Genomic DNA, 17,040 nt, shown 5'->3' with positions numbered 1-17,040 from the left:
GTTTTGTGACGCAGTCAATCACTGGCTGCAGTTCGCCCTGATAGCGATTTTCTGCATCTGATTGGAGCCTCTGTTGGTATTTACGGTTTGTCCCGTACCATCTTCGTGCTGCATCCTTAAAATCTTTACACGTTTCCCATATATGTCTGTTGGCGCTCTGTTTCTCGCTACTGCTGCCAGTGTTTCTGGATATTGTTGGCTCGTCTTTAATTTTTCCAGCGTTTGTTACATTTCACGCACGTGGTCTATAAACTATCGCGGCAGCGGATACTCGTTGCCTTCCGTATCTCTGGTCACATCTAACTCGATCAGTTCGCCTGCCGGACGATTTTCGTTAGTCCCTGTTTTCTCGCCGCTGTTCTCTTGTCGCGAGCTTGCCAAGCGAAGCTGCATGATTTCTTCTTCCTCCAGCCACTGACAGCAGCGAGAGTGCTCCTTGCGCCGGTAGTTTCCCTTCTTCTGGGACTTCGATGACACTAGCCATATCGATGAAGGTATCTCTAGGAAGAAAATAGAAACAATAACGCTGTCAGTGGGCGGACATGAAATAGACTCTCAGCCGACCATTAAGTACCTGGGAAACACCATCGACACCAGACTAACGTTTAAGCAGCATTTTGAGAGGGCGAGCAATAAGACAGCAAAAGTCGGTGCTGTACTATTGCGACTAATGCCAAATGTAGATGGGCCAACGAAGGGTCGAAGGTTACTCCTAGCCAGTGTAACTACATCAATTATGTTATACGGTGCCCTAATATGAGCGGACGCTATGTTGGTGAAGTCCTATGTACGAAAGCTGTCAACAGTTCATAGGAGAAGTGCATCGCGGGTCGCTTCTGCCTACTGAACAGAATCAGAAGATGCAGTCTGCGTTATTTCAAGTATGCCGCCTATTGGCCTTCTAGGAACAAAACCAAAGAATATATACAAAGAAAGCCGGCGTGGTGACAATACTAAAAAGAAAGTTTGGAAATTCGCAAAGGAACAAACCCTAGCTGAGTGGCAAAGACGATGGGACTCCAGTGGAAACGGGCGATGGACGCACCGCCTCATACAACGTAACGTTGGCTGGACCAATAGACGACACGGGAAAGTAAATTACTATCTTACGCAGTTTTTGAGCGGAAATGGGTGCTTTCAAGCCTACCTACACAGCTTCAAGAGGATAATCCGAATTGCCCAGTATGTTTGGAAGCAAACGAAGATACGGAGCATTTCTTCTGTGCCTTTCCGGATACGACATAGAACGAGAAGAACTCGAGTGTTACCTTCAGACTAGGGTGACCCTAAGTCCATGATGACAGCTATGCTAGCGTCAAAGGATGGCTGGTGTGCAGTTTACAACTAAGTAAGGACTGTTCTTAAGAAGGTTAGAAATTACGAAGGGAATAGAAGGGATCGACAAGGCGAAACAGCTGAGTAAAACTGTTGCTAGACGAAGGCCATTATGTAGTAGATAAGAAACGCTCTTTGGACTAATTCAGACGAACGTAGGTCTCAGAGTTAAGCCTTTACTCTTCTGCTCAATGCAAAGAAACATAAGAGTTAGGGTTAAGTACCTCTAAGTGCTCCTGAGACCGACGCTGAGGAACGCAGGTAACTGAGTTGAGCCCAGACTCCCTCACCCAACGCAGAGGAACGTAGGTGTTGGGATAAAGTCCGTCCAGAGGATGACTGGTCGATGCTGTTTGAAGTAGATGATTGGACAATACTGCAGGAAGCAAACATCTGGACGATGCAGAATAAAGAAGACGGCAGGACGATGCAGAACGAAGAAGACGAGTTTGATCCTGAACTACTAATCACCTGGGTGGATGGGGGATATATGAAAATGTCAAACTTCAAAGGAGAAGCCAAAAACGCTAGTTAACGGGCCCCATGAAAGTATTGTTTAACGATAGTACCTGTGGGGATCAAGTGTCGTTGGACCACTTGTGCAGGGCCTGCTCTGCCTACGCCACATAAAAAAAAAGAAAAAACACACACCCATATACATTCCTAGTCTACCGAGCCGCATTAAAAGAACTAAAGAATGAACGAAAATGAAGATAGTGCAGTTAAGTCTTAACCACTGTGAGTCAGCACAGGACCTAATTAACCAGTATGTCTGCCAGGAAGATATCGACGTAGCCATTGTGTGTAAACAATATAAGGATCTGCACGAACCATCGTTGGAAATGGATATTCCATGTAAAGCAGCGATCTGGGCATGTGAGACGTTGCTTTTTGTGGAAAAATGATACCCATGAAAAAGGATTTATACTGGCAAAGTAGCAGGTGTCACTGTTTACAGCTGCTACGCTTCACCTAACGCTTCAATCGAGCAGTTCGAGCAACTGCTCATACAAGACGCAGTAGGAAGGAAATTAGTACTGATTGCAGTCGACTTCAATGCGTGGGCTGTGGAGTGGGGCAGCATAAAGACTAATCACAGAGATCAAGTACTCTTGAAAGTATTCGCTTTCCTGGATTTGGCCCTAGTTAACCAAGGATACACCCACACTCTTAGAAGAGGAGACGAAGGGTCTATTGTCGACCTGACGTTTGTTAGCAGCAGCCTTATTTGTTCAGTTGATTCATGGACAGTAAGTGAGCACTACACGCATAGTGATCATAAGGCCATAATAATGGAATTAGGAATATTAAAACAGACTGGGCATCATTATCGATGCAAGATTAAGTTTTAAACAGCATCTCGAAATAGTCAGTGATAAAGCAGCAAAAGTTGGCGCTGCTCTATTACGATTGATGCCGAATGTAAGAGGGCTAACTCAGAAGCGAAGGTTACTCTTAGCCAGTGTAACCACATCGATTACCGTGTACAGGCAAAGAAAAGAACTGCCCAATATGTTTGGATGCAACAAAGGATATTAAGCAAGCCTTTTGTGAGTGCTCACGATATCATCAGGAGCTAGAAGAACTTGAAAGTTAACTTCAGATAACTCCTGAGTCGATTGTGACGGCCATGCTGACTTCAGGGGATGGATGGTACGCAGTCAGCAACTATGCAGCAGACATTCTCAAGAAAGTCAGAAAAGATGAAAAAGACATAGAGGCTGAATATGTACGTGTGTGTGTGTATGTGTGTGTCGCAGAAAATAAAGAATGATTACAGTGATTACGACCACATCAACCAGAAGCGGGCAAAAGCCTTACATCCCCCTCGAAGTATTGTTTGACGGTAGTACCGCGGGGTATAGAAGATGGAGCTAGGCACCTTTACTAAAGGTCGATGAAGGCAAAGAGGGCGTTTCTTTTTACGGCTAAATGTTTTTTCACCTGGCCGTAAGGGGGATGGGTTTAGTCAGTGTGAATCTGTAATAGGGCTGTTTTGACGATCCCATAAACAAAGTAATGCCTTTCTAAGCTTTTCCCTAATACATCTTTCTCTAACAGAGAAACAAAAAAAAACACACACGCATCCATATGGACATTTTCTAAAAACACTTGATTCAAACTTCTAACACACCAAAACGTATTTTCTAGAAGTTTTGATAAAACTTACAATTTTACTATTGCACATCTTTTTCAAGGAGGAAGAAATATATATTTTGATATTATTTGTTAACGAAAAAGAACTTTTCATTAGCTGTTTAGAGCTGTTCAAAATCGTAAGGAAAATTTCTTAAATTTTTAGTCTCGGATATTAGCACAATGTTTTATTTTTCGATACAGTGTGCGTAAAAGACAATTGATTTTGACAAGTAGAAGAATTGTTGTAATAAATATGTATAAAATGCTACGTCACTGACATCCATAATAATTTTGCGGAATACATCAAAGTTGCTTTACCTTTTACTTTTTTAAAGTTTATTTTTGTTAGAGATTTCAGATTTTCTAAATGAATTCTTATGAGTGTTTCATATTGCGCATCATCTAGACTTCGTCATCGGCCACCCTGTACGTCTAGACACCACCCTCGAATGATTTTTACAGCTGCCGAGCCACTGTATCAAATATGTGGGTGAACATGCAGAAAACCAATAAGAAAGCAATATCCATCTGAATATAGCTGTGCGGACAACTTTACGGTCCTAACATTTTTTGATTTGAGCATTTTGTGAATGGCAAACTCGTGAATTATATCAAAGGTAGCTGTTTTTATCAATATTTTTGTTGAAAATTATAATTAGGCATAATAAAATATGATATAAGTCAAACAAATTTGGAGACAAGAAAGAAATACATTTAGTTTTTTGTAATGAAAAATGCAAACATCAACATAGGAGTAAATAATCGTGCAGGTGCCGTAGCTTCTGCCTTTCAAACTTGCTTTCGTGGCGTTTACGCGCCACTTGATGAAGTTGTACTATTCTGATATTCTTGTTTTCACTACTCCTAAAGCTGCTTGGTAGGTTGGGCATGCCTAACTACCTGCAACATCGTCACTTATTTCTACTCTATCTTCTCCAGGGCAGATAATACAGCTTGGCTTGTTGATGCAGGTTTTCGTTTTGTACCCCGATGTACCGCCTTTAAAGCAGCATTAACTTTGGTCTTGCGTGCTTGTACACATTTTAGCAATATGTCCAAACCCCAGGCGTCTATAGCATCTGATGCTGATCTCTGTCTTGTCATTTCCATTATTCTGTAGTTTGCACAAACCACTTTGATCTTTTCCCATCAGATTACTTGTTAGGCCACCTAGGCTGACACCTGGATGACAGCAGTCTGCGTATCTCCGTAAGTTTTGTGCACCGTCTTTATCGCAGTCTCGTCCACCAGTTTGTTACTTTCGGTAAACTCCCTTTGTCGGACATCTAAGATATCCTGCCCAGAAGTGGGCATATCAAGGTCCTTCATTTTAAAGGCTAATTCATACTCGAGTGCCTTCATTACGGCCCGCCCTCGAGTACCTCTCCGACCGCATCTTGCCCCAAGCTTACTGGTCTTTGCTCCTTTGGAGTGTCTAAGTTCCAGTATCAGGTCTTCTGCTGCCTTCTTGTGTATTTTGTTAACGCTATTCCCAAGTGCCTTCAGTTTGGGGTCTGCTCTTATCTTTCTAAGAAAGTCAGCATATGTGTTTTCAGCTGCGGCTTCTATGACCAACGCATCTGAGCATGTAGGTATTTCCTGTTGCTTCCTTACTTTATAAGAGCTTTTTGGACACCCTGCTTTAGTGCTTTCATTTTTATCTTTTTTAACTTGTTTTGCTTTTCTCGTGGTTACCTCTTGCTACGGCATTTTTATTTCTTCTATAAGCTCTTGCGTCAAGGATTTAGATCTGCCTGCCCCAGAAGCTTCCTCATTATTTTTTTTTTCGTTCTCTTTTTGTGACTCTTTGGTTGCCTCTCTAGTTGACTTGGAGACATTTCCTTCGGTTTTTTGACGTTATTCCCGACTTAACTAACGTCATTATTATCGGCGGTTTAGCTGGGATTGATGTTACCATCGCCTGCATCGCTTAGTCTTTCTTGTCGCTAAGCTGCAGCTTCAGTGGGGTTTCCACTTGACTTAGCATCAGTCCAATGCTCTTCTTACTCTTGTTTAGTACCACCTGTTTATCTTTTAGTCGTTTGGCTAGCCGTGTAATCGTCGCTACGTCGTTTTTAACTGGCTTATGGATGTTCGTTGCAAATGATACTATTGCATCCACCGAGTCCAGCTTTTCTCGTATCTTCTCCCAAGTCTTCTTACTGTCTTCTTCTGTCATCCGGATTTTTTTTCTAGGTTTTGAGTATTTCTTTCTTTGCGCTTGAAGTAGCCGCATCTATGATGCCAGTGTTACCTTTGCTCGCGCGCGCGCCTGTATGTGATATTCTTATATTCGATTGACGTTGTATTTAAAGCGCATAATGAATTTGAAGATTCCATTACAATAGTCAGTTAACCTCTCTATTACATAATTTTATTAAAGGTATTGAACAGCATTGAAATCACTTGAAAATCTGAACATATAATTCTTTTAAACATATTAATTCTTTAATGATCATCGCTTGTGGAATCAATATAATTTAGTACGTAATTTATCATCAACCTAAAACAGTCATAATAGGTCATGCTGATTTGAAATATTTGCTGACAGTACATAAATGTTACTAAGATATTATTCTTTTTTATTGCAGAGGTGAAAGTTTTTCCGGAGGAGAATCTGGAATTGCCGTACCTGATACGATGTGTAGTCAAAAATCGGTTGGAATTAGCGTTGACCTGAACTCTTATGAACCTCATCTTCTTGCCGGTACCATGGCACACATGATTGGACATAATATTGGCATGTCACATGATGATGGCAGTAAGTAAAATTCAAAATTAGTTAACTTTATCATAAAAAATACAAAGGTATTTTCTACGCGTGCGCAGTAAACGATATTAGGTGTACGCATTTACCTCGCTTTTGCGAAAAACTGTATGTGCTACTTGTACGGTGTCACGAACAGTGCACACGGATGGCTTGTTGCTCTGGCTTCGTTCATGCACTCAAGACTACCGGCGTCTACTATTAACAACTTGTTGTACTAGTTACACATTTAGTCGCACTACTCATACGCCTATAGTCGATAAATAAGTTGAAACTTTCTTACGACCATAAGCGAAGTAGAACTGCTCGAAACTTACACATTCGTTTAGCCTGCATGTTGCTACGGCAACTCTCCTGATCGGGCTGACTTGGTCCTATTTTCAGACACAAAAAGTAGTCTTGGCGCAGCTAATGGCTAGCAGGATCAGGTCATCTGGTAAAAAAAACACTATAATTTCTGGTTCCGCAATTGATTGTAATGGGGCTCGTTTTCGGTCAATGCCTGTAATTAATTCGCGTTGCAACGCAGCTCGCTGCGAGAGCTGCTTCGCGAACGTCGAGTTCGCACGTGTGCTATCATAAATAAATCCCGATTAAAATAAAACAAAGGAATAATATATTGTTCGGCCAATCTCGTTTCTACACATGAATGCGCCGAGTCATATCAATGTCGACTCAGCGTGGAGAATGTCTCGCAAATCGTACGCGTGCGAACGAGAAAGCCGCTACTCGGTGCCGCTGCACCAAGTCGCAAAGCCGCAGCCGCTGCTAGTGCTGACATGGTACAGATAAAAGGGCTCAGCCCTACATACTCGCAGTCGCCGTTCTCGGTAGGCGCGCACCACACACTTACACGTACTCTGCGCTGATAGTGTTGCTGGCTTACTCGCAGGAGCTGACGTCATCTCGTTCAGTTGTTGATCGACAGGTCGGGTCGTCCTTCCCTACGGTAGCAGGAGTTGGCAGGGACATCTTATTCTCGCGATCGCACACACTCGCACTCTCTCGCACGCTATCGGTCGTCGCTCGGTGTAGTCAGTCTCACACACGAGAGCTGATGCGTTCGCAACTATACCCAGAAGCTATCTGTCTGTCTGACGTACCAAGACTTATACACGAGGCCCTGCATCTTGTCTCGCAATTGCGCAACGTCGCGTTTCAACAATGCGCAAATCTACCCGATTTTGTACCTCGTTATAACAGTATATTAATGCATTTTTAAAACATTTTTACATAGCGCTGTTCTCGTCCACCACTCGTCACAATATCAAATCATGTATTTTTCATGAAAAAAATTAAACTTTAAGGTGGGGTTATGGTGAATTTTCTAACTTTTTATATCGTAATCACATTTTCTTAAATTTTGTACTTATATTTGATACAAAAAAAGAGGAAGATTAGTAAATTCTGATCCATTTGTATATTACATTGCTCGAATTATTGCAAAAAATAGTTAAAAATCATGCTTACTTGTCAACTAACTGTTTTCAACTAAAACCAAAATTCTTACGGCCAATGTTTGCATTTATTCAAGAATAAAAATTCATGGCGACCTTATTTTAAAAAAATCCAATTAATAAAATTTAGTATATACAAAATTTTTTTTTAGTATATAAAAAAATTATAAAAAGTTTTTGGATCAAAAATTAGTAGAACCATCCAACAGTTTTCGTGACGTATGTATGGATTTTCACGTTTTTCATGGCTATAAAACAGGAGTGATTTACCTTTTTTTTACACGGCCACTACACAGCTATGAATATTTAGTAATAATAGTATTATTGTTTATTAACATTTTCATTAAGTAACACAATTATTAATATTTATTAAAACCCTTGAAATTTTTAAAATTAAAAAAAAATTGTTTCCAATTTTTAAAATTTTGAAAACTTTCAAACCCCTCACAAACTTAAAATTTGCAGTTTATAGCAGAATTATGTCAGCGAGCAAAAAAAGTGAGCAGTGAACAAAAGAAGTCGGCAGCGGGTGAAAAAAAAATTGTTTTGCCCGCTGCTCATTTTTCTTGTCTGCTGACGACTGTTTCTGCCCGCTGCCAACTTTTTTAGCTTGTCGGTGAAAAAAACTGGTACTTTACGCCCGCTTAATAAGTACGAAAAACGCGAAAATCGTGCATGAACCACATTTTTTTACTATTCTTAGACATAATTACCTTTATTTTGGTGGTTTTAGACCTTCTATATACCTATATAATACCTACGTACGTATAGCATATTACTGATTTTTTTTATCAATTTTTGATTAATTTTAACATAACTATCATGTAACTTTTTTTCTATGAAATTTAAACCAAATCCCCTCATTCATACAATAACTAATGTACTTTTAAACAATATCCTAGAGTTTGAGCTCATTTGGGCCATTCGTTCCTTTGGAATCTTACGGTCAGTGAATTATGGACTCCTTACTATACGTAGGTATTAGAAGGTATATAGAGGTATATAGAAGGTCTAAAACCATCAGAATAAAGGTAATTATGTCTAAGAAGAGTAAAAAAATTTGGTTTATTTATATAAGCATTTATAAATTTTTAATAAAATTTTTATTTTAATTTCAAAGGTGGTGTGCCCCCTTAAAACACATTACCGAAGTTTTATATTATAATATTGATAAGAATATCTAAAAGAATTAACTTTGAAATAAGTAAAAGGTTGGGCGAGTTTGATGTATTCCGTAAAATTATTATGGATATCAGAGTCGTAGCATTTCATACATATTTATTACAACAATTCTTCTATTTGTCAAACTTAATTGTGACTTATAGCAACTGAATTACAGATAAAAAAGAACTGAGATTAATTAAACAAAGTAAAGTTTATTATATCTAATCATAATAAAGATAAAGCTAAAAATGGTTTTGTTCATCAAAGGGCTTACTTAACTTAAAGTTTAAGTTATATAATGATCAATTAGGAACAACTCTCAAGATACTTACTACGTAACTTGCCATGCCCGTTTCATTTTGTTTATTGGTAAACAACTAAAATTTTCTTTTTATTTCTACTAGAACGTAATATTTAATTTATTAATATTTTAACTTTGCTCATACATAATTTTGCACATACGGTCTGTATGATGTGGATTCCTTGGGTGGCTTTTTGCCTTTTGGCAGAAGAACGAGTCGCTGTTTCTTCCGGTTTGTAGAAAATATTCTCTCTTTCCGAGATGAATTGTACAGGTCTATGCTTAAGTTAGCCGCAAGAAGTGTTAGGACCGTGAAGTTGACCGCACAGCTATATACAGATGGGTATTGCTTTTTCAAGAAAATATAATATATTACGATATTCAGAATAAAGAGGTTGCTGGTGCATACTCTGCGTTCCAGAGCAGTAACAGTAACTAGGTAGCCAGGGTAGCCGATGACAAGGTTCAGGTAGTTATCGGTGTCTTGGTGTAAAAATCATTTAAGTACGGTGTCTATGTGTACAGGGTGGCTGATGACGACGTCTAGGTGGTGCGCACCATGGTTTTTGTTGTCTAGGTAAATAAATCATACGAAGGTAGTGTCTAGGTGTAAAAGGTGGTCAATGACGATGTGTAGGTGGTGAAATCCGTAGTTTTTGATGTCCAGGTGTAAAAATTATTAAAGAACGATGTCTAGGTGTACAAGGTGGTTGATGACGAGGTCTAGGTGGGTCACTTCGTAGTTCTTTGTGTTTAGGTAAAAGAATGATTCAAGGGCAGTATCTAGGTTTGCAAGGTGGTCAATGACGAGGTTTAGGTGGTATGCTCTGTGGTTTTAGTTGTCTAGTTATAAAATCATTTGAGGACTGTGTTTAGGTATATAGAGTAACCTTTGACGAAGTCTAGGTGGTGCACTTCATGGTTTTAGGTGTCTAGGTATAAAAACATTTGAGGACAGCGTCTAGGTGTACAGAGTGGCCGATTAAGAGATCTAGGCGGTTCACTTCGTGGTTTTTGGTATCTATAAATAAAAATCATTGAAGAATGTCATAAGTGTACAGGGTGGCCGACGACAAAGTCTAGATTTTGCGCAATATGAAACACTCAAAAAATTGTACTAAAAAGGACTGAAATCTCTAAAAAAAATTAACTTTCAATAAAGTAAAAGGTTAAGTGAGTTTGATGTATTTTGCAAAATTATTATATATGAAAATCACGTAGCATTTCATACAATAGAAACTGTAAATTGCCATGCACTATTCATTTTTTTTATTGGTGAACAACTAAAATATATTTTTATGTGTTAGAACGTTATGTCTAATTTATCAATGTTTTAACTGTGTATATACATTATATCAGTACTTATAAAAAGTTTTTGAGTATGCAAAAGTTGATATAAATCTTTTAAAAAATAATTTTTTTGTCGTGTTATCTACATTGATGATATATCATTGTATCGAAATAAATATTTTATAAGTTTATGTGAACAAATAAGTATGTACAAACAAGTTACTAATAGACAACACCATAATTAAAATGAATCCGGCATAGCAAGTTACAGTTTTCATTGTTAAATTATTTATATTATTCATATATTTAAAACTTGACTATTTTTCATTAATTCTACTACTTTTTTAATTTATGGTTGCAATTATTACATTTGTTACAGCATTTGTTAAGTCACAGTTAACTTAACACTGACAAATTGTATAAAAATTGTTGTAATGAATATGTATGAAATGCTACGTGATTGTCATCCATAATAATTTTGCGAAATACATCATATTTTTATATTTGTTTACTAAAATTTTAGCATCTTTATTTTTATGATAATCAGTGATTGAATAATTAATTTAACTTGGCGGCAAAAATTGAGGAAATTTGAAATTCGAAAAAATTAAAGCATGAAAGGCAAAAAATAAAAAACTGAAATTATGAAGTTAAACAATTTCTAAAACAAAAATGTTTAATTTAAATATTAGGAAATAAAAATACTCTCAACTCTTGTTATTTTAGATTTAAAATTTATTTTTTTGACTGTCATAGTTTTTTAATTTTTTCAGTTAAATAATGAATCAATGCATAATTTTCGTGTTTGAGGAATTGACATTAGGAAAAAAGATCTTAACGTAACTTCTATTTTATCACTATTGCAATATACATTTTAACCGAGCGACGTTAGAAGCGAGGTGAATCGAGCTAGTCTTTTTATTATAATCCTTCATTTTTCAACCCACTTCATTGGTCCTTCTACTTGCGCTGATTCTCTGCTCTGATTTTCTTACCTCTACTATTATGGCCTGGTGATCGCTACTTGTGTAGTGTTCAACTACTCACAAACGTCAGATCTACAATAGATACTGTGTCTTCTCTTCTGAAAGTGTGAGTGCTACCCTGGCTATCTAACACCAGGTCTAGAATACTAAATGCTTCTAAGAGTAGCCGTCCTCTATGATTAATCCTTTGACTGCCCCATTTTCGCCTGCGATAAATACTAGATTTCTTCCGGCAGCATCCAGCACGAGTCGATCTAGCTGTAGCTCAATCTGTTTGATCGCTGCATTAGGCGAGGCATAGAAGCTGTATACCTGTATACCTGCTACCTTTGCGTGGACAAAACCTTCATTATGAGTCTTTATTTTTTCCCGCAGACTAGCGTTTTCACATGCCCAGATCACCGCTCTGCCAGTGTTATTTATTTCCCCACCCAGCACGGTCTGCGTATCACTGTATGTCCCTCTCACTGATTTTACTGCCGTTTACTCTACTGCAAAAGTTTTACTACTTTGACATTACCTTTTTAGTGTTTCTATTATATCAACTTTCGTTTTAATATTTTAAGGTCTTTTTAGACAGTGCACATGAGCACACACGTGCCCTGCACATACACGCGCGCACACATATACACAAGCAATGAGACGAATATCGAGGCGGAAAATGCCGCAGGAGAAGCAGAGAAATTAGGGTAAGACTAGATGAGAGAGAGATAGAGAGAGAGATAGAGAGAGAGAGAGAGAGAGAGAGAGAGAGAGAGAGAGAGAGAGAGATCATATATATTTTATATTATCGTTTCTACATTTTAATTTGATTTTCATACATCATTCTCAATTGTAAATATGAATAATGATTAAACAAAATTATGTACCCAAACCATTATAATAAATGAATTTAAATACTTGATAATAGTATATATCAAAAAGAAATTTATTCATATATCTCAGTATAGCTTGTATTCAAATGATAAAACATTATATTAACATGTTTTATACGAAGAAATATAATTTTCGACTATTTTATTTTTTTCAAGCATACTCTACAACAAAATATAATAACTAAAATATGTTAACCGCGAGCAAAGCGAACATTTTTGCTAGTATATTTTATAAAAATTAGTTATTTAATCACACTACAGTCAGTTTGAATACCAACAAGTTTAGTAAAACTAAATGTGTATTAAAATTTTTTATAGGAACCGAGTGTCGGTGTCATGACTGGCATGGATGTATAATGGCTCAATCAATAGTTGGTTTGGAAAACGTACAGCCTTATAAGTTTTCAGAATGCAGTAAATCAGATTATATAGGTGCTTTTAAGGATGGAAAGGATGTTTGCCTACTGAATAAACCAAATGAGGTAATTATTCCAATGAACTAAATTTTAATACTAGTTGGATATTTAGTGGGTAGTGACAGAATTTAGGTGGATTCTCTAGCTGAAATTCCAGCAAACAAACTAATAGTGAAAATCGCTGAGCCCGAACCCAGAATCTTCGGGCTAAAGTACTTGCAATTTAACTACTTGGCCAATTCATCAGTTACCTTATGATCTAATAATGTAACAAACATGGTAAATTCTGTATTTCCAATATAATATTGTAATAATTTGCGTTTACCGATGTATAATTGTACATCGTGGTCTGTAGGAAGCCTTCTTGTTCTTTCCGCTCTCACTGATTCCTTAAGCGGTCGCAGAAGATGTACTCGGCATCCTTGTTTCCGTACAAATACACTGAATAGTTTAGTTAGTCTTCTGATTTGAATCGGTATAGGTACGCCCGAAATCACCTATGCCCACCTAAGAATTGCGTAAAATAGTAATTGATTTCTCCATGTCTTCTTTTAGTCCAGTCTTCTATCCTTGGTATGAGGCAATGTGTCCATCGCCCCTTGCAGCTGAAGTCCCATCTTTTTTGCTACTTAGCCAATGTTTGCTTTCTTGCAGAATCCCAGATTTCTTATAAGTATTGCCATTCGGCCGTCGCTTTATCTTGTACATTTTCTTCCTCTCTATTACTAACAGGTAAATTAGTGGCATGCCTAGTATAACATATACTGCCTAGTCACGACAACCTTTGTTCATAAGACTGCACTAACATAGCGTCTGCCCATATAGGAGCACCGTAAAACAAAATTGATGTCGTTACGCTCGCTAAGAGTATCTTCGGCCCTACATTTGACATCAACCTTGATAGAGAAGCACTAGTTCTTGCTGCTTTATCTCTCACTACAGCAAGATGCTCTTTAAATGTCAATTTTGCATTTATAGTGAGGCCCAGGCATTTAATAGTTGGTAGAGAATCAATCTCATGTCCATCCACAATCAATGTTATTGTCTCTATTTTTTCTGGCTAGATATAAGGATAGCCTCCGTTTTATGACAAGCAAGCTCTAGACCTGTCTTGATTAGCCACTCTTGAATTATTCGAATAGCCTCGTCAGCAACTTCCTTTGCAGGTCATCCAAGATATCCTGCCTAGAGGTGAGCATATTAAGGTTTTTTATTTGAAAGGCCAACTCATGCTGGAGTGCTTTTATACTGGACCCGTCCTCGAGTACCACTGTGACCACATCTTGAAGCTCACTTGTCTTTGCTTCTTTAAAGCGCCTAAATTCCAGTAATGGATCCCCAACGTACAGTGGTGCATCCAGCGATAGAAACATTTTAAAAATTTTTTGAGTAATTAAATTTTATTCTTTATTTCTACACAGCGCATCAGTTTCCTTTTTATATGATATTTGTATTAACTGGCAAAGTTTTATCGACAATGTTCGTGGATTTTTCCAATTAGCGGTGTTAATGGTTCCATCAATTAATTGGAGCGGTACAAGCGGAGAACAGAATATGTTGCTCAATAAATTATTTGTATCATCTGAATACTATCAATAACGGTTAGAATTTGTGCCATTGAATCAGTATCTTAAAACTAATACTAAAGTCTTATCAGCTTTAGCGTCAAAAGTCAAATTTAAAGACTTGCACAACTGCTCAATAGTGTGATTTATTAATTCCTGGAGTGGTACTTCACATTTTCATTCAGTTACTACTAGTTCTTTTGGATATGCTTGTTATTTGTATTTTCAACCTGCAAAGATAAGTTGTGAATAGTATAAAAAGTGTGTAACGAATAGGTGGCTGCGGGAACAGCACCTGTCTAGCAGCTAGTCGGCGCGAGTGAGGGAAGTGCGTCGTTGGCTCAGTGGTAGAGCGCGTGCCTTAAGATCTCGAGGACCTGGGGTCAAATCCTTCTTGTCGCTTTACTTTTGTGCAATTAAGTTCCCGAAATCCCCGTTATAGGTGTAATAAGTGATTTATAAACTATACTGTATTTGTATAAGTACAATGATATAAAAAGATGTATTTGTTTAGTTTCAATAAATCAATGCATATTGATGGTAAAACGCACTTGAAAACTATTATTGACTACAACAAAATGCGCGAAAGTAATAATTATTTTTTTGACATAATTATTGTAACATATAAACCATGTGCAATATCAAATTATATATTTTTAAGTTTACTTATCGAACCACAAAATATTAAAGTGAGAAAGAATGGCATAGAAGGGCATAGAGTCTCTGAAATAAATAGCTGTTTACATTCAATATCAAAAGAACTATTGTCTTAATAATATATTACCAAATACACACACACACATACATATATATATATATATATATATATATATATATATATATATATATATATATATATATATATATGGGTGGTTCTCTGACAAAACGAAAATTAAAATTTTTTTCTCTAACCCGCGGTAAATATGTTCCAGAACCAGTTTCCAATGCACCTGAATTTTTTCAGATTTTTAAATTACTTATTACCAAAATGGTACGGAGCCAAAGATATTAATTTTGGCAATTTTTGGGTTTTCAGTACAAAAATTAACTTAATTATCCACTGACTTTAAAAAATTACGATCGAGTGTATAATTTATGTTATAATTTTTTGCAAGAGACATAATATATTTAAGATTCCTTGACTTCAGTAGGAATATTTGTAACAATAAAATCAAGTTCTATGATTTTTTTGGCGATGATCCAAGTGACGCAATTTATTTCTATAAACAAACATGTATTTAAATAATTTATCACTAAGCTTAGAATTTTTAGTCAATGATGGACATTGAGGAACAATTTTCTCCTACAGTGACTTTCTTTATTTTAATGTTCGCTACCTCTGTGATTTTTTTAGAAATGCTCCAAGCAATTCATAAGCTTTGCCACAGGCTTTAAATATACAGGCTTTAAATATTAATTTTAATCATTTTAGCACAAATTTATGGATATCTTCATTTTTAGCCAAAGATACAGGGTCTTTGCCATTCTAAGACCCATTCAGGAACTTTTGCACTATAAAAAGGTATCTCCATGAATTTTTTGGTAGTCGTAGTCCGGATCAAAATCTTACTTTCACTAATATTAAGGTTTAAATTTCTTATAAGATAGGTATAATATATATATATATATATATATATATATATATATATATATATATATATATGTGAGATTTTGAAATGAAAAAATTTATAAAACAAAAATGTAGAATTGATATATTTAGAAATTTCCAAATTAATTTTCAAAATTATACCTTTCCAATATTCTGGGACTTCAAATTTCACCTTTTGTTATAATTCAATTCGTAATTTTTGCCTTTAAATATTTATTTTTCAAAATTTTCACCCTCACCCTCATACGAGGATGGCGTTTTGGTCTACAGGGTGGCCGATGAGGAGGTCTAGGTAGTTCGCCATTGGTTTTGGTGTCTATGTTAGAAATCTTTCGAGGGTAGTGTATTAGAACAATCAGTGATTTCATGTTAGTAATAAAAATGTTACAATAAGACCATGGTCAAAAGGTGCTAAAGATGCTTACATTTTATTTTTAGGAGAAATATGAAATACCTAAAAAAATTTACTTGAAAGGACTAAAATCACAAAAAATTAACACAGTCTAATTTATTTAATCATAATGAAGCAACAAAATTTTTTTGGTCAATAAAGAGCTTACTTAACATAAGTTAAGTTAAGTTATATACTGATAAATTAGAGAAAAACTCTCAAAATACTTACTACTTAACTTGTCATTACCGTTTTATTTTGTTTATAGTGAACAACTAAAATTTTCTCTTTATGTATTAGAACGTTATAAAAAAACCATAATGAAACGGTCATGACAAGTTACGTAGTAAGTATCTTGAGAATTCTTTCTAATTGATCTGTATATAATTTAACTTTGAGTTAAGTAAGCCCTTTATTGACAAAAAAAAATGTTGTTGCTTCATTATGATTAAATATAATAAACTTGACTTTGGTTGATTGATCTCAGTTTTGCGGTTATTTCGTTGCGGAACATATCAAACTCGCCTAACCTTTTACTTTTTTAAAAGTTAATTTTTTTATATGTTATTAAAGGCGTGTTTTTAGAAAAGTTAAGAAAATTGTGTAGAAATTGGAAGATAGCTGTTATAATCGGTAACAAACTAGTGAACGTAGAAAACAGCAATTATAAAATAAAGAAAACTGTTTTAAACTATGAAAAAACTGTTGTCTCCCCTTATTAATAGTTATTGTCTGTTGTATTTAT

At 36.3% G+C, this 17,040-nt stretch overlaps 1 protein-coding gene and 1 long non-coding RNA gene across 16 annotated transcripts in view; one reads left to right on the top strand and one right to left on the bottom strand.

The window, feature by feature from the left end:
• LOC107981239 (zinc metalloproteinase-disintegrin-like batroxstatin-3) overlaps nt 1-17,040 on the top strand; it is a 584,695-nt gene that overhangs the window by 433,127 nt on the left and 134,528 nt on the right. For all 15 annotated transcript variants that reach the window (XM_032601572.1, XM_031925266.2, XM_031925262.2 and 12 more), the window contains 2 exons: nt 6,066-6,235; nt 12,633-12,796. In XM_032601572.1, coding sequence (XP_032457463.1) covers nt 6,066-6,235; nt 12,633-12,796 — 334 coding nt within the window. The remainder of the gene's footprint in view (nt 1-6,065; nt 6,236-12,632; nt 12,797-17,040) is intronic.
• The window catches only part of LOC116416510, a 277,582-nt gene that overhangs the window by 202,009 nt on the left and 58,533 nt on the right, over nt 1-17,040 (bottom strand). The gene's annotated exons all lie outside the window — the stretch shown is intronic.

This window comes from Nasonia vitripennis, assembly GCF_009193385.2.
Source record: "Nasonia vitripennis strain AsymCx chromosome 2 unlocalized genomic scaffold, Nvit_psr_1.1 chr2_random0008, whole genome shotgun sequence".
In the NCBI taxonomy this organism is placed as follows: domain Eukaryota; kingdom Metazoa; phylum Arthropoda; class Insecta; order Hymenoptera; family Pteromalidae; genus Nasonia; species Nasonia vitripennis.
This window is presented reverse-complemented; position numbering and strand designations above follow the sequence as displayed.